General features: G+C 43.8%; 1 protein-coding gene across 1 annotated transcript; it reads right to left on the bottom strand.

Moving 5' to 3' along the window:
• Positions 1-12,577: 12,577 nt before the first annotated feature.
• Positions 12,578-16,047, bottom strand: SIGLEC14 (sialic acid binding Ig like lectin 14). The gene is made up of 7 exons (XM_069457949.1): positions 16,011-16,047; positions 15,550-15,933; positions 15,049-15,327; positions 14,690-14,734; positions 13,025-13,288; positions 12,728-12,918; positions 12,578-12,646 (listed from the first exon to the last, which is right to left on the bottom strand). Exons 1-6 carry the CDS (start codon positions 16,045-16,047, stop codon positions 12,746-12,748), a joined length of 1,182 nt encoding a protein of 393 aa, XP_069314050.1. The 3' UTR covers positions 12,578-12,646; positions 12,728-12,745.
• Between the last annotated feature and the right edge of the window lie 2,676 nt (positions 16,048-18,723).

The following is an 18,723-nucleotide window of genomic DNA, read 5'->3' as shown; positions in this document are numbered from 1 at the left end:
ATTACCCCTCAATAGAATTCCTCTTCTCCCCCTCCCACATCCTATTATGCCAGGATCCAAGCCCCTACTCTTTCTATGAGCTCAAGGTGGCATATAAGCGTCTGGATCCTGGGGATACTGGCCAATCACTCTGTGCTTCTCCCCATGCACACGGTTAAATAAATTTGTATGCCCTTTCTCTTATTAATCCGCCTTATTGTGAGTTGATTTTTTTAACAAACCTCCAGGGGGCCAAGGCGTTGGTCCCCACACAAGAATCCCTTTTCAGATCCCTGGCAGGAGCCAAAACAATGTGTAGAAATAACCTGCAATCTTACTCCTCCTTTATAAAAGAAACTTAATAAATAAGTGTCCCCAAATTTAACAATGATCTTAAAAAATTTTAGACATTTGCAAAAATGAGTTGTGAAAGTAAAGACAGTTTCTTAAACTAGCAACGATCAAAAGAGATTTCAATCAACCACACCAGAATAAATACTGACTTTTGTTTCTATTCTACTATATGGTGTTACCAATGTGAACATATACATATTGGTTTTTGTCCACAGTTCCTGGCTCATAACTCCCATAGTCTTTGTTATAATGCAAGGTGCTCTAGGCTTCAGGAGACAGAATCTGTCTCTCTCTGACCTTCTCCTTTCACCTGCCCGAGGCAGGACTATAATCTGATTGTGGGTCAAAAGACACTGATTCTAGACAGGATCCAGCACCATACCCTGAAGGAAGAAATGCTGCACAGAGAGGCCAGGAAGGATCTGAACAGACAGACCTTGCTGGGTTTAGATCATGTGCTTTTTGTCCACTTACATTTCTACACGGTTGCCAGTCACCCCTATGTAATGAAGCCTTGATAAAAACCGAAAAGAACAGGCTTTGGAGAGTTTCCAGATACCGGGACACATGGAAGTTCCTGGAGGGTGGCACTCAGGGAAGGCATGGAAGCTCTGCTCCCCTTCCCATACCTCTCCCTACGCATCTCTTCATCTGTATCCATTTTATTATCCTTTATAATAAAACAGCAAATGAGTCAATATTTCCCTAAGTTCTGTGAGCCACTCCAGCAAATTAATCAAACCCAAAGAAGGGGGTGTGGGAACCCCAACTTGAAGCTGGCTGATTAGAAGTTCCAGAGGCCTGGACTTGTGACTGGTGTCAGGGATGGTGGTTTTGGAGACTGTGCCATCACCCTGTGGGGATCTGATGCTATCTCCAGACAGATAGTGTCAGAATTGAATTAGAGGACACTCAGCTGGTGTCCACTGCTTGGTGTGTGGAGAAAACCCCCCACAGAAGGCTTCTTCTGTGTTGATGATTGTTATGATGTAAAATACAGTTTGAGAGTTTTTCCCCAAACATCTATCTATAAAAATTCTATTACAAAATTATTCTCTTATAAAAAAGCAATCAAACAGTATCAGTCAAAAACATAAGCAAAAAGTATGCAAGTGTACCAGACAGATAGACTATACTATTAATAAAAATAGTATGTCATTTTTTTGAATTGTCTTATATTTTGGCATTTACCAGAATTTTGGTATTTTCAGGTTTTGTGATTTGGTGTGAAAGTGTTTTCTCATTCCAAAAATAATCTATGTCTGTCAAATTTTTTATTTTTTTCTAAAGGTGACAAACTTTCTCTCCTTGACCAAACTTTTTTTTGATAAATTTAAATATTTACTATTTTTAATTATGAGAGAATTATATGTTTTTTCAAAATATTAAGGGGGTACAAGTGCTTTTGTTACATGAATGAATTGTATTATGCTAAAGTCAGGACTTTTAGTGTGCCTGTCACCAGAATTGTGTACGTTGTACATGATAGGTAAGTTTTTGTCCCCCTCTTTCCTCCCACCTTCCCCCCTTCTTAGTTTCCAATGTCCCTTACACCACTTTATGACCATGTGTACCCATTGTTTACCTCCCACTTATTAGTGGGTGGTGTTTGTTTTTTCATTCCTGAGGTACTTCACTTAGGATGATGGTCTCCAGTTCCACCCAAGTTGCCACAAAAGACATTACTTCATTCCTTTTTATGGCTGAGTAGTAGTCCATGGTATATATGTACCACATTTTCTTTATCCACTCATTAATTGATGGGCACTTAGGTTGATTCCATACCTTTGCAATTGTGAATTTTGCTGCAATGAACATTTGGGTGGAGGTGTCCTTTTGACAAAATGACTTCTTTTCCTTTGGGTAGATACCCAGTAGTGGGATTGCTGGATCAAATGGCAGGTCTACTTTTAGTTCTTTAATGAATCTCCATACTGTTTTCCATAGAGGTTGTACTAATTTACAGTCCCACCAACACTGTATAAACATTTCTTTTTCACCGCATCCCTGCTAACATCTATTGTTTTTTGGATTTTTTCATAATGCCCATTCTGATAGGGGTAAGGTGGTATCTCATTGTGATTTGTATTTGCATTTCCTTGATGATCAGTGATATTGAACATTGTTTTCGTATGTTTCTTGGCCATTTGTCTATCTTCTTTTGAAAAAACTGTTCATGTCTTTTGGTCATTTGTTAATGGGGTTGTTTTTTCTTATTGATTTGTTTGAGTTCTTAGTTGATTCTGGATATTAGACCTTTGTTGGATGTATAGTTTGCCAATATTTTCTCCCGTTCTGTAGGTTGTCTGTTTACTCTGGTTATTTCCCTTGCTGTACAGAAACTTTTTAATTTAATTAAGGCTCATTTATTTTTGTTGTTGCTGTATTTGCTTTTGGAGTGTTAGTCATAAATTCTTTCCCCCAGGCTGATGTTCAGAAGAGTTTTTTCTACTTAGTCTTCTGGAATTTTTATAGTTTCAGGTCTTACATTTAAGTCTTTAATCAATCCTGAGTTAATTTTTTGTATATGGTGAGAGATAGGGATCCTCTTTCATTCTTCTGCATGTAGCTATCCAATTTACCCAGCACCATTTATTGAATAGGGCATCCTTTCCTCAGTGTATATTTTTGCCCGCTTTGTCAAAAATCAGTTGTTTGTAGTTATATGGTTTTATTTCTGGATTCTCTATTCTGTTCCATTGGTCAATGTCTTTACTTTTATACCAGTACCAAGATGTCTGGGTTGCTATAGTCTTGTAGTATAATTTGAAGTCAGGTAATGTGATGCCTCCAGATTTTTTATTTTTGCTTAGATTTGCTTTGACTATTAGGACTCTTTTTTTGGTTCCTAAAATTTAAGATCACTTTTTCTAGATCTCTGAAAAGTGACATTGGTATTTTGATGGAAATTGCATAAAACCTTTAAATAAATTTGGGCACAATGGACATTTTGACACTATTGATTATTCCAATTCATCACCATGGGACATTTTTCCATTTGTTTGTATCATCTATGATTTCCTTCATCAGTGTTTGTAGTTCTCCTTGTAGGGATCTTTCACCTCCTTGGTTAAGTATATTCCTAGGTATTTTATTATCTTTTCAGCTATTGGGAATGGTACTGAGTTCTTGATTTGACTGTCAGTTTGACTGTTATTCCTTCGTGATATAACTCAGACCCAACCAGAAATAAAGATAATTTCCCTAATAAGATAAAAGGTGCCTTTGGCAAACATCATACCTAATGAAGTACCTTGAGGTCCTAGCATAGTAAGGCAATAAAAATAAATACACGGTACAAGAATTGGAAAGAAATTTTTTTTAAAAAGATCTTTCTTGGCCGGGCGCGGTGGCTCACGCCTGTAATCCTAGCACTCTGGGAGGCCGAGGCGGGTGGATCGCTCGAGGTCAGGAGTTCGAGACCAGCCTGAGCAAGAGCGAGACCCCGTCTCTACTAAAAATAGAAAGAAATTATCTGGCCAACTAAAATATATATATACAAAAAATTAGCCGGGCATGGTGGCACATGCCTGTAGTCCCAGCTACTCGGGAGGCTGAGGCAGTAGGATCGCTTAAGCCCGGGAGTTTGAGGTTGCTGTGAGCTAGACTGACGCCACGGCACTCACTCTAGCCCGGGCAACAAAGCGAGACTCTGTCTAAAAAAAAAAAAAAAAAAAAAAAAAAAAAAAAAAAAAGATCTTTCTTCATAAACAGCATGATGACATACATAGAAAGATCCACAGATACACTTTGGGGCTATGGTGTCATGATATATGTATATTGGTTTTCATCCACAGTTTCTGGCTCATAACTTCTGTAGTCCTTGTTATAGTATTGAGAAGCTTTAGGCCTCAAAACAGTCCTCAGAAAACAACACATCTCTCTCTGACCTTCTCTGGTCTTTCTTTCACCACCCCAAGGCAGGAGTCTAATCTGATTGTGGGTCAAAAGACTCTCATTCCAGAGAGGGTCCTGCCCTATACCCTGGAGGAAAGAATACTGCACAGAGAGGCCAAAAAAGTCTAAACAGACAGGCCTTGCAGGGTTTAGATCATGAGCTTTTTGTCCGATCACATTTCTACATGGTTGTCAATCATGCCTATGTAATGAAGCCTCCATAAACACCCCAGAAGACAGGGTCAGAAAACTTCCAGGTAACTAAACACATGGAGGTTCCTGGAGGGTGGTGCCCCCCTTTCTCCATACCTCGCCCTACATACCTCTTCATGTATGTCCTTTATAATAAACTAGTAAATGTGTTTCCCTGAGTTTTGTGAGCCACTCCAAGAAACTAATCCAATACAAAGGGGTGGGTCATTAAAACTCCAGCTTAAAGCCAGTTGGTCAAAAGTTCTGGAGGCCTGGACTTGCAAATGGTAGGAAGGGGAAGGCAGTTTTGGAGACTGAACACTCACTCTGAAATCTGACACTCCCTCCAAGTAGATAGTGTCAGAATTTATTTAGAGGACACCCAAGTGGTGTCCATTGCTTGGTGTGTGAGGGAAAAACCCACACCCATTTAGCTGCAGTTTTCTTCTGTGTTTATGATTGTTGTGGTGTAGAGTTTAGAAAAAAACACAATTTAGGGGTTTTCCATAAACAGAATCTTAACAAAAGAGTTAGCAAGGTTCCTAGAGATTAATCAACTGCAAAATTAGTTTTACTTCCCTATCACAGTAATAAACAAAAAGGCAATTTTATAAAAGGTGCTATTGACAATAGCTTCAAAAATTATGATATGCCTAGAATATATCTAATTATTTAGAGAGGTATCTAACAAAAATACAAAGTGTGCCACCTCAGTGCAGGAAATTAGAAATCTGTATGAAAGGACGTTAAAGATATAAATAAATTGAGAAAGGCACATGTTAATGGGTTTGAAAACAATACCCTATAAATATCAATTCCACCTAAATTAATCTACAGAGTCAGAGAAATATGTCACACAACTCTCCAAGTGACCTTTGTGCAACTTAATAACTCTACTGTGAAATTTATAATGAAGTAGATATTTCCAAGTATAGTCAAGGCAATCAGGAATAAGAATTGAGTGGCTCTGAATGCCATCAAAGTATATTACAACATTATAGAAAATGTGACCATGTTGTGCTGACACAGAAATAGACCCATAGACTGAGTAAAATAGAAAACATAAAAATAAACCTCAACCATCAGAAACATCATGTGTGATAGAGAAGGTGATGGGAAGTGGCAAGTGATAGATTTTCCAATAATATATGTGGGCAAGTAGGGATCTGAATGCGGTCAAATGAAATTAGCCCCCTAGCTCAGACCATGCATGAAAATCAAGTACAGGTGTTTTGAGAAAATCCTGGGACAGTATAGAAAAACCACCCCCCAAACTGAGATGGAGCTGAGACCAAAGAATAACTCAGATACATCCAGCTTGGCAAGTTAGACGAGTTTATTTAAAAGTTCTTACAAGGGCATTTATTCGCAGTCAACACTTAAATCTTAAGGGATTTTAAATGCCATTTAAGGGATCTTAAATGCCTTCCCAGTGAATGACAGCTTTTTCATTGTATCATAGCATGTTCTCATTGAAACAAATCAAGCGTATGCAGTACAATCATCATTCACTGTCATACCACCCATGTTATGTTGATGCTATTATAATTAACCAGTAGGCAGCGATTTTAGTATTATCATTAGCTAAAGGGTATCATAGGTCAGTGAAAGCAGTTGTAAAGCAGGTAGGGCTGATTTACACTGGCTGCCTCTTCCCTAAGAGAGTGCTGAGGCACATCTCTTGTGCCTGGGAACTATCTTTTGGTATTTACTTAGTCTGTTTTGTAACAATTTTGTTCAGCACTTCAAACTAGCACAGCACAGTGTTTATTTGTATGCTAGGGAACTTGGGTTTTTCCCTCAAATGGCTAGAAGACCTAACAATAGAAGTGTTAAAAGATAATATAGCAGGATATCATCATGAACGTGAGGTTGGAAAGGATTTCTGAACAAGATATAAATAAAATATTTTATATAGAGAAAGATCAGAAACTTGGACAACATTAAAATTAAGAACTCATCATAAAAGACACCATAGGGAGTGCTAAATCATCAGCCAGCAAGTGAAGGAAGGTATTTACAACACATACAAAAACCAAAGTATCAGTATGGAGAATATAAGAAGTATTTCTACAAATATATAAGAAATAGAAGGATGCAGGAAAAAATGGGCTCACTTAAGCAGGTGCCTGGTAAAAGATAACATGCAACTAGTGAGTAAACAAATAAAAACTTTCCCCACCTAATTAGCAACAAGGAAAATGCATGTTGTATCCAGAAGAGATACTGTTATACATACTGCAAGTTGGCAAATATTAAGGCATCTGACAGCACAAAGTATTAGTAAAAGTGTGGAGCAATGCTTGTTGGAATATAAATAACATTTATATTAATAATATAAGAGGCCGGGCACGGGGCTCACGCCTGTAATCCTAGCACTCTGGGAGGCCGAGGCGAGTGGATTGTTTGAGTTCAGGAGTTCGAGACCAGCCTGAGCAAGAGCGAGACCCTGTCTCTACTAAAAATAGAAAGAAATTATCTGGCCAACTAAAATATATATATAGAAAAAATTAGCTGGGCATGGTGGCGCATGCCTGTAGTCCCAGCTACTCGGGAGGCTGAGGCAGTAGAATCGTTTAAGCCCAGGAGTTTGAGGTTGCTGTGAGCTAGGCTGACGCCATGGCACTCACTCTAGCCAGGGCAACAAAGCGAGACTCTGTCTCAAAAAAAAAAATGTATATATAGATATAAGAATACAGTAATATTATCATATTCATATTGGTTTTAATTAATGAATGATTATTAACCAATATTGATTAATTGCTGATGTCTGTTAATTAATAACCATATTTTGATTAATTGTGTACAATTAATAATATCATGGGTGGTTCCTACCCATTTGGCTCCAGGGTCCCTTTCAAGGCATGAGTAACAGGGGACTCCATACTAACTCTGTGTGTTGTTCCACTCCAGTCTCCATCTCTGTTGCCCGCTCTTGGAGAACTGATGCTCCTATCATTCTCGCAGTGGCTCTTAGGTAAACAAGTATATGTTATACACATCCTCTTAAGATATATCTCCCACTGACACCCATCTTGAATCCCCTGGTGCTCAGAGAGCAGTCATTGTCCTGGGGGAAACTGAGGAGGTGACATTGACCTTGGGGATTATATTTTGCACATTCATCATGTTCATGTGCAGTTACTAGAGCACAATAACCATGCGCTTGGCTACAGTGAGTTTTAGGATTTCAGGATCTCAGGTGTAGGGAAAGGTACAGAGCATCAGATCACTTGTTCCTTGGGGCGAGCAACAGAGATATCTGCAGTGCCAGCCTCAACCCCCACGTGGTCCCCTCTGGCCTTTGTCCCACTCAACACTATAGGCATCTCTCAAGCTGAAGATTACAAATCTTTCCCAGGGATAGCCTCATTCCCCTAATCCCTATACTGTGTCCTTTATATTAGGAGTAAGAAACAGATGGGGTGGGTGAGGGGAGAGGAAATTGCAACTGAAGTCACAAGGTATAGACAGAGGACAGGAAACGAAATTTCAACATCACCTCTACCAGAAAAGCTGGGCCCCAAGGGCAAGGAAGAGGCCAGGCTGGACCACCCTTAGGAGCACAATGTTCATCCTAATAAACATAAAATAACCCCAACTACTGAATTGGGAGAAAGAAGCAAACATTTTCACATTCAAGAAGGGCTACAGAGTTCACTTCAGGGAGATGAGTGTGTATATAGTTTTTTGCAAAAAACCTAATGATAATATTTTTTATTCAGGTGAAATTCACATCACATGAAATTACTAATGGTAATTTTGGGTGTATAAACTTTTGGAGGATTAGATGAAGAGGAAGTTAAAATGATGTTGGATAATAAAGTATCCTGAACTATAGGCATCCCCCTTGTGGAGGAGAGAAAAAGCATTGTTAAAACTCCTAGACTCAGTGGAAATGAGATGAGGAAGTGGGAAATGCCCTCTTTTCCCCAACAGCAACGTAACAGGAGAGAGATGTCAAGTAAAAGATATTTTGTCATGGGAACATATAGAAGAAATAGAAGAAAAAATGGGTTTACTTGAGCAGGTGCCTGGTAAAAGATAACGTACAGCTAGTGAGCAAACAAATAAAAACTTTCTCCACCTAATTAGCAACAAGGAAAATGCATGGTGAATTTTTGCAACACAATGTCTAGTATCCAATATAATCTACTTCCTGTCCTGAAGCGTCATTCCCTTCTGCTGTCCCCAGACCTTGAATGAAGAATGCTACGTAAAAATACACTTGTATAAAGTGTGGGGAGATGGAGAAAAGAAGTCTTTGCTCTCTTGTTAGGGGAAGTTACACCAGCTTGCATATGACAGGAAGCCATCATCCTTAGGAACTCTCCCACATACTGTGGTGAGTTGGCAGCTTTGGGTTCTCTGTAATTATTAAGCATGGGAGATGCAGTTCCTTTCTGTGGATATTAAAGTACAAACAGGATGCAGAATTTGGAGACTACTATTTTGTACCATAAAAATTGAAATCTGCTGTTGCAATCTTGGAAGATATCAGCCTGGTACCGTACAATTTGGATAAAACTGACACATGAGAGGAGGAGCTAGGAACAAAATTCAGACAGAATTACTAGAGAACCCCTGTGTCTGAGTATATGATTCAGTGAGGCAGGAAGTATGTGGAGGTTCCAACAAGGAGAGGTGTGGACCAAGAAAACTCAGGTGGCTAGGAAGTCATTCCTGTTGATTGGGCTTCCATTGGGTGGGTATATCTAGCTTGTATTTTGATTATATTTGACTGAAAGTGTTTATAAAAATGTTTTATTTTTGTAAAATAATGCTTAACACGAAATTCTCCATTTTAGCCATTTTTAAGTGTGCGGTTCAGTGGCATTAAATATTTTCATCTTACGGTGCAACTCTCACCACCATCCATCTCCAAAACTATTTCATCTTCCCTGACTGGAACTTTGTACCTATTAAACATTAATTCTTCATTTCTACCTCACCCCACTCCCTGGAAACCACCATTCTATTTTCTGTCTCTAAGAATTTGACTCCTCCATTTACCTCATATAAAGAGTCATATAAAATTTGTCCTGTTGTGTCTGACTTATTTCACTTAGCACAATGTCTTCTAGGTAATCCATGCTGAAGCATTTGTTAGAACTTCCTTCTATTTTAAGGTTGAATAATATTTTATTTGATGTATATACTACATTCTGTTTATCCATTTATCCATTAATGGACGCTTGGGTTGCTTCCACATTTTGGCTATTGTGCATAATGCTGCTAGGAAAATTGGTGTGCAAATATCTGTTAAAGTCCCATATCTGTTCCATTCTTTTGTGTTTCTACTCAGAAGTGGAATTGTGGGATTATATGGTAATTCTGTGTTTAAATTTTTGAGGAATTGTCATACCATTTTTCATAGTGAGTGCACCATTTTACCTTCCCATCAGCAATGCACAAGGGTTCCAATTTCTCTATATCTTCATCAATGTTTGTTATTATCTGGTTTGGTTTGGTTTGGTTTTATGCTAGCCATTCTAATGGGTGTCAGGAGATATCTCATAAAGGTTTTGATTTGCATTCCTCTAATGCTTACTGTTTATACAAATTTTATAAATATTTATACATGTTGGAATCTATAAATTAGTTTCCAATATTTAAAAATAGAGATTTCTCTTAAAATATTATAAAAGCTCAACTTTCCTTGAACAATTGGAAATCTGGCAATTTCTCCTGACAGTGATTAACTGAAGCTGAGTGGGAGCCGCCTCTTTTACTTTGCTACACATCCCATTCATGTGCTGTGGTACGTGCTCCAGCCTCCCTCCTACAACAAAAATTATGCACACAATAAAGAAGGAAAAAACATAGAATAAAATAAATTGTTTTAGTGCATTTGGCTGCTATAACAAAATACCTTAGACTGTGTAATTTACAAACAACAGAAATTTATTTCTCACAATTCTGGAGGATGGGATGTGCAAGACCAAGGTGCCCGGATTTGGAGTCTAGTGAGAATTCTCTGCTTCATAACTAGTGTCTTCTCATGGTGTCCTCACATGGTGGAAGGTGCAAACACACACTTTTCAATCTGTTCTATGAGAGCATTAATTCTATTTATGAGGATAAAGCCATAATGACTTAATCACTTCCCCAAAGGTCCCACCTCCTTAATGCTGTCACCTTGGGAATTAAGATTTCAATATATGAATTTTGCGGGGGACACATACACTTAAACTATTGAATAAATTAATACAGTGTATCAAGGGTTTAAACAAATAGAACAGAATGAAACATTACACTCTATTTGCTAAGTGTAATTAGGGAATTTAAAAGAAAAAACCTGAAGTGTATCAAAGCCAAATTCATGGGGAAAAAAGACAATGAAGAAATTATAAAAGCATGCTCTTACCTAGAAGACAGGTTAAGTTAGATAAGTTTTTTTATTTGTTTCTTTTTGTTTGTCTTGTTGTTGTTTTCTCCATGAGTCATTTCATTTCTTACCTTATACCTGGCTCTACGGAAGTCATTTAAAAATAAATTAAAAAAAAAAAAGAATGTAATTCTCTCTAAAACAAATGAGTAGTGTTCAAATAAGTAATTAAACCACAAAGAAGGAAAAAAAGGGACTATCTAATATATTTTGTTAAAGGTTGAGTGGAAGTGATTTTAGTTTAACCAGAGACTTAATTTGTTATGTAAGGCTCTTTTGGCTCACTGTAATACAGTCATACCTCATGGATATCATGGGTTTAGTTCCAGACCATCACAATAAAGCAGATATTGCAAATCCCAGCTACTCGGGAGGCTGAAGTGGGAGAACCGCTTGAGCCCAGGAGTTTGAGGCTGTACTGAGCTACCGGGTAACAGAGCATTTATAATGTCATGGGATATGGGATATGGTAACATTTACATCTATGTAAAATATAGAACAATAGTAACAGGCAAGGTGGAGAAGTGGTATATGTGTCTCCAGAGTTGGAAGCTTATTTCACTTAATGGCCTCCAGGTTTACCCATGTTGTCACAAATGGCAGGATTTTCCTCTTTTTTTATGGCTAAATAATGTCATTGTCTTTAGAATGAAGAAATAACCAGAGATATCTTCACACATGGAATCCTCAGTACATGCGGGGGCTTGGATGCTCAAGTCCCGAAGTTGGCCGTGGAACCGTGGATACAAAAAATTACCTCCATACTCTGGGATGCCACATCCCCACTGATACTGCATTTTCCATCTGCAGTTGTTGAATGTGCGGGTGTGGGACCGGCGGATACACAGGACACTGTGTTATCGTAACAGCAAAAACAATACCAAAACCAAAAATCAACTGTTTATCCGGATAAATGAGAAAAACCATACTGAAAGAAGCCAGATACTGAAGTACATATAATGTTTGCTTCAGCTTGTAGATGGAGAAAAGCTGACAATACAGATAGATCTGTATGGACAGAGAGGGAACAGTCATCCCCAGAGGATTGTGTAGACTGGAAACAGCAGCAAAAACCCATTGCTGGGGGCGGGGGCTGGAAAGAATCTGTATGCTGAGCCGGATGGTGGAAACAAGAGTGTGTACATATGTAAAAATTCAGCTAATTATACTCTTCAGATTTGCATTATTTATTCAATTTAAGTCTGGCTTATTTCTTTCATGCATCAAAAAAAAAATGTAGAAAGAGCCTTAGATAAAACATGTCCAAAAAAAAGATTAAGATGTAATGTTGGTCTACAAACCCCACAGAGGCATTAAATGGTAAAATCCATTTTTATGTTGTATTGTTTAATAAATTTTCACCTATAATTAAATGCTGTAATATTTTATAATAATCATAATGAGGTAGAGTCTTTAAATAAAAAAGCAAAGCTGTGTTCATGACTGCACTGTGCATCCACGTCTATCCTGACAGGGAAGTTGAGGAGACCAGAAACTCAAGTGTTAAGAAGGTAAGTTTTGGGTAACGGGGGATAAGACCCTAAGTTCATTCCCTGTGAAGTCCTGGGGGTGGAGAGGGAGAAGGCTGCGAGGGGAAGGGATGAAGGTGATGTAGCTGGGGCTGGGGCAGGACCAACAGGGAGAGGGGGAGTAAGTAGATGGGCGTGGGGCAGGCAGGAGACAAAGGGCAGTCAGTGGGGTGTGAGTTTCCAGAAGGAAGCTGACAGTGATGTCCCATGTCTGTCCCTCTGGGCTTGGTGTCCACACCTCAGTTCTGTCTTGGGAAGGAGGGGCTCAGTCAGGCTCTCAGCCCTGATCCCCTGGGGACCTCTGCGCCTGCATAGCCAACACGGGTCTCAGATCAGATTCAGCCACTTTAATTCTGGCTCCAGGTGGGTCAGGACAGCTCAGCCCCACCTGGGACTCAGGGGCTTATTACTGGGCTTCCCTGGAGAGAGGCAGCTCTGCTAGCCTGGTATAGTAGATCCAGGTGAGGCCATAGGTGAGGAGGAAGCCAGCCCCCATGAGGGCCCCCCTGATCAGGGTGATGACCAGGGCCCGGGAGCCCTCCTGTTCCTCAGTCACACATCTGCAGCCAGAGGGGCTTCCTAGAAAAAAAGGAGAGGAGATGAAGGTCTGTCCCCAGGCCTCAGCCCTCCCACAGCCCACACACCTGGCCGGGCTGCCCACCCCAGCACCTGTCCTGCAACTCACTCTGCACAGAGAGGCTCAATGAAAGGTGCTGGGAGCCCAGTGGGTGCTGAGCTCCGCAGGTGAATTCCCCTCCATCTCCAGCCCCTACATAGGGCAGCTCCAGGACCCTGGACGCCAAGGCCTGGGGGGGATCCAGGGTTTTTCCCTCCCGGGACCAGCTCAGCCTGGCAGGGGGGTTGCTGTCGGCCACACAGATGAGGCTCAGGGACTGGCCCTCCAGGACAGGCAATGACATGCCGTTGTTCAGGATCTTCAGGACTGTGCAAGAGACACACAGCAGGGTGCGTGAAGCTGCGGGGTCTGTCTCTTCCTCACTCCTCTCACTGAGCCACAGGTAGACAGACAAGACCACGTGGGGAGTACTGAGAATGGGTGTCACGGATGAAGGGGTGATGACACCAGCGGTCAGGTCAGACCATCAGAAGGACGGGGGCTGAGCCGAGGCTGGAAGGATGAGCAGGTGTTCTCCCGCTAAGGGGAAGTGGGTGGGCGGCTCAGGTGCACATGTGCCAAGAACTGAGATCAACCAGCAGACCAGGGGAAGCGCACTCTTAGCAGGGAGGACCAGAAGCTCCACAGACACAATGATGGGGGGAAGGGAGGTGGAATCAGAGCTCTGAGGACGTGAGGGCCAGGCTGGGGGCCTTGGGCTTTGTCCTGGGGGTGCTGAAAAGCAGAAGGGGCTGGGAGTAGGGGAAACACAGAATCAGCGCTGGGTCTAGAGAGATCCTGCTGCAGCCAGGTGGAGGCCTGAGCTGGGGGAACTGGACAGGAGGCAGGAGGCTGGGGAGGGGCTGGGGCAATGGACCAGGGTGGAGGATGCGACTTCAGCTGGGTGTGGAACCGAGGGGAAGGAGAGGAGGGAAGTGACTGGTGACGTGGTGGTCTCCGCTGACCCATGGGGTGTAGCTGGTGAGGAAGGGAGTTTTTCAGGCTGTGTCCAGAATACTCCTGGGATACGTGGGGGCCGGGGAAGGGCTAATTGAGAGGCAGCTGCAGGAGGTGGCTGAATGTGTAGATCTATGGCCCAGGAAAAGGGCTGGATATAAAGTTGTGGGAGGCTTCAGGACAAGGTCAGGGGAGGGACAGGATGGCCAAGGAAAGTAGAGAGAGAGAGAAACGAGGGCGGGGCAGAGCCATGGGAGTGGGAACATGGAAGGGTCCCGAGAAGGGTGATCAGATCAGAGAAGAAGGAGGGCGAGTGTCAGAGGAGGTGGGGGCTCACAGAAATTCAAGAAGAGGGAACAGTGCCCAGAAAAGCCAACATCAGAGACAGAAAGAAGAACAGTGGCTGCCTGGGGCTGGTGGAAGAGGAAATGGGGAGTTGCTATTTAATGGGAGTAGAGTTTCAGTTTTGCAAGATAAAAAAAGGAGCTCTGTAGATTGATTGCACAACAGTGTGAATGTACTTAACGCTACTATACTCTTCAAAAGGGTTAAAATGACAAATTTTATGCTGTGTACATTTTACCACAATTAAACATAAATTGGAAAGAAGAGAAAAGGGAGAAGCCAGAAGCAATACTGGGTCTGCCAATGCCAGACCTTGGCGAGTGGGAGTCGGGGCAGGGACGAAGGAGCGAGGGAGGGTCTCCTCACTGATTCTGAGCCCTGAGCCTGCAGAGTGCCCCCATCACAGCCTGGACAGGAGAGGGTCTTCCCTACCTGTGCCATTTGTGAAGATGCTGATCGTGAGGTTCCGTGGAGCATCTGGGATAGAAAGATATGGCCCCCCAACTTCAGGTGTGGAGTGGACCAGCATGGCCCCGGGAAGTATCCAAGGAGGGGCCACAGAAACCAGGAAGGTGGGGACAGCTGTCCTCAGCCCCCTCCCCACCTGGACTCCCAAGCTCAAATTCATGCCCGAGTTTCCTCAGGTTTTCCTTCTCTTTCTCTCTCTCTCTTCTAAACACATGCACACACACACACACACACAAACATATGCACACACACAGCACACACATGCACGCACAAACCCCACTCCCACTGCCCTCAGTGACCCAGCCGTCCCTCCCCCAACTCACAGGAGACATTGAGCTGGACAGTTCTCTCTGTGGTCACATGAGTTCCTTGGAGTTTCACCTGACAGGTGAGGTTGGTGCCGTGGTCCTGGGGCCTCGGGGTGAGGGTGATTGCCGAGGAGTGAAGGGTGTCGGGGTCCAGGGAGTTGAGGGCAGCCCCCGTCCAGGAGAACGTGAGAGGCCGTCCCCCTTGGCAGGATCCCGGCAGGCTGCAGCTCAGGTTTGTGGGGCGGCCGGACTCCACAGGCTCCAGGCAGTGGATGTCGGGTTTCTCTGTCAGGGCTGAGGAGGAGAGAGGGAGATGCCCAGGCCCCAGGAGGGTGGGGACCCACAGCGTGACCTGCCAGTGACCAGGGCCTCAGGCCCTAAGCTTGTCCCAAGTTCTGTATCTCTTTTAACCACTCCTGCCCCAAGACCGGGAGCAGGGCATATTCTAATGTCCTGTCCCTGTTCTAATACGGGGACTCCACATCCCAGGGTCCTCTCCTGGGGCCTCTGCCATACCTGTCACCTGCAGATTCAGCTTATCGTTTTTGTAACTATGTTTTTGAGAATTGCTACTCTCCACTTGGAAGAAGTAGGTCCCTGTGTCCTCTGTCTTGGCGTCTCTGATGCTCAGGGAGCAGTTTCTGGTCCTGATGTCCCCAACGAGGAGGAATCGGCCCTTGGTGCCTTTCTTCACTGCTCTGTCTGGGTTGTTTGTGGCCACAGCATCACCATAGTATATGTTGTCCCCATCCCGGAACCAGTAGAGGTAGACTGGGTTAAAGGAAAACCACGAAGGCCGGGGCGGGGAGGAGAAGGAGCAGGGCACGAGGACGCACAGGCCTTCTTGTACCGTCACCGAGTTCTTCACTTGCAGCTCGAACCGTGTGTCCTGCAGGGACCCTGGGGAGACACAGGCTCAGCTGCAGCTGCAGCTTCCCCGAGACTCATGCCCGTCCCTCCTCCCTCAGCCCACTCACCTGCCCACAGCAGGGGCAGCAGCAGCAGGGCCAGCATGTCCGCATCGCCAGGTCCGGACCCGGGGCCCAGTGTCTGTCAGGGAAAGAAATGCTCCGAGTGTGGGGTGGGGCCGGGGAAGTTGGTACAGGAAGCTGGTGAGTGAGCAGAGCTGTGGCCTCACAGACGGGGAACTTGATGCTGCTGGGGGCTGAGGCCGCGGCTGGGAAATCCTCCTGTTCCCACCCCCCACAGGAGGCTGCAGGTCCAGACTTACAAGTCTAGATTCATAAGGTGAGGAGTCGCCAGGTCCCCATAGCTGCAGTGCTTTCCTTATGCACCATCGTCTACACAGGGAAGAGAATACCACCTGGCCAGCTCTGGGGGGCAGAGCTTCTGGACCCTCAAGGAGACCAAAGAGCAAATTCATTAGGATATGATGGGAGCTGCAACCAGGGAAGCCCAGGCTTGGGTCCCAGGTTTGGAGGGACAAATAGGTCAGGTGGACATGACCAGGTCCTTAGCAGTCAGCAGAGATGTGGCCCCCACCAATGACCATGGGGTCTCCTGATCCCTTGGATTTGGGCCCCTGATGTCATCATTTTCCTTGTCCCAGGCAGCCTCAGACTCCAGCTCTAGCGTCGACAGCCAGACCAGACCCGAGAGCCGGGCATTTGGAATGAGGAGGCTGAGCACATGGAATGTCCACATTGGAACCCAGACTCCTCACCTGCCGGCTGTTGAACATTACAAAATTACTTAATCTCTCTGTGCCTCGGTTTGCTCGTCTGAAAAATGGTGACAATAGTGGCATTGCTATGTGAGGATTAAATGAATCCATGTGTGTAAAATGCTCAGGACAGAGCCTGGCTCTGGATAAATACTCCTTCAGCCGCTGTTTCCTGGGCACCTGCTGTGTGCTGAAGATACAGCAAAGGGTGAGCTCTTAGGATGCAAAAGTCAGTAAAAAACCCTAGTGGGGAGACAAGCATTTAATATGAAAATTAGAGTACACAGTCTCCTAGAAAATGACATATCCTAGGTTAAAAAAAAATAATAAAACAGAAACCCAGGAGAGGAATCGCTGAGGACTGCTAAAATTTTTAGAAACATGGCTGGGGAAGGCCACATGCAGAAACTGACATTCGAGCAAAGACATGAAAGAAGTGAGGGAACGAGTCTGCAAGTATCTGGGCCAATGTGGGTCCCTTCCAAGGGACGGGCACATTTAAAATTCCCAAGGAGGGAACATGTGGTGTGCTTTGAAAACAGCTAGATGGCAGCATGGCAGAGTGGCCAGTGGAGAGCACAGTGGGACGGTCGTTCTGGGAGGTGCCCTGGGTCAGGTCACAAAGAGATTTGGAGGCTCTTATAAGAACTTGACTTTTGCTGAGTGTATTAGTCAGGGTTCTCCAGAGAAACTGAACCCACGGGGTGTGTGTGTGTGTGTGTGTGTGTGTGTGTGTTTGTTTATTTATTATAAGAAATTGGCTTACACAATTACGGAGGCTGACAGGTCCCACGCTCTGCGGTTGGCAAGCTGGAGACCTGGGAGGGCCGATGCTGTCCTCTGCCACAACCTGCCAGGCTTGAGACCCAGGAAGAGCCAATGTTTCAGTTCAAGTCCAAAGGCAGAAAGAAACTCATGTCCCAGATTGAAGAAAGTCAGAAAAGAAGTTTCCCTTGCTCACGGGAGCGTCAGCGTTTTTGTTCTGTTCAGGCCATGCTGAAGAAGGCAATCTGCATTGTTCAGTTTACTGATGTAAATGTTAATCTCATCCCAACCCCCCTCACAGAAACACCCAGAATAATGTTTGGCCAAATGTCCGGGCACGCTGTGGTCTGGTCAAGTTGACACCTAAAACCAACCATCGCACCAAGTGAGTTGTGCAGACAGTTCAGGGGTTGAACAGAGAAGGGACGGCATTTTATCTGCTTTCACCTGATCCCTCTGCTTGCTATTCTGCGGCCAGGGTCTGCTGAGCTGTCTCAGTGTTGGGGACGTGAGACGGGGGTGCTCGGGTCTGCATGGACCTGGTAGACGTGGTGAGAAGAGGATGAATTAACAGTACTTGTTAACAAATCAGACACACGTAGGGAGAAAAAAGGTCGCAAACAATGGCGATGTTTTTGGCCTGAGCAGTTGCAGGAAAAGGAAAAGACATCAAGAGAATTTTTATGGAAGAGAATCAGGAGCTCGGCTTGGGACGTGTTGGGTCAGATGTGTGCATTAGACACACAGGTGGAGGGTAAGTGGGAGGCGTTAGAGCTGAGAGTCTGGAATTTGGAAAAGGTTCTGGCCAGAGACAAATGTGGAATCATCGGCATCCAGATGGTGTGTGAAGTTGTGAGCATGAGTCACATCACAAAGGGCGTGAGTTTAGGGCTTCCGTGGCCCGAGTATCAGATCTTCCTTCCCACTGAAAATAACTAAAAATATAGTGGGGATAACCACTGCAAATCTTCTTAAAACCATGGAAAGGCTGACAAGAAAGAGAAGAATTTTCAGACTAAGATGTAGGAGGTGGTGCAAACCCAGAGAGGGAAGCAGAACACAGAAGTCAAACCTGCCCTGGGGATAACTTGGAATGTGGGAAACTTGAATTTGGTGTTTCCTGGACCTGAAGATGGGAGTCAGACTACATAGCAGAGGTAGGGGAAGGTGTGGGGTTTGTGGGCACAGTGCATTCCTGCACACCCCCAAGCTCTGCCCAACAGAATGAGATTGAAGCTGGG

The sequence above is a fragment of the Eulemur rufifrons genome, chromosome 24 (genome assembly GCF_041146395.1).
Source record: "Eulemur rufifrons isolate Redbay chromosome 24, OSU_ERuf_1, whole genome shotgun sequence".
NCBI lineage: Eukaryota > Metazoa > Chordata > Mammalia > Primates > Lemuridae > Eulemur > Eulemur rufifrons.
The sequence above is the reverse complement of the archived record's forward strand: the minus strand, read 5'-3'. Positions and strand labels throughout refer to the sequence as shown.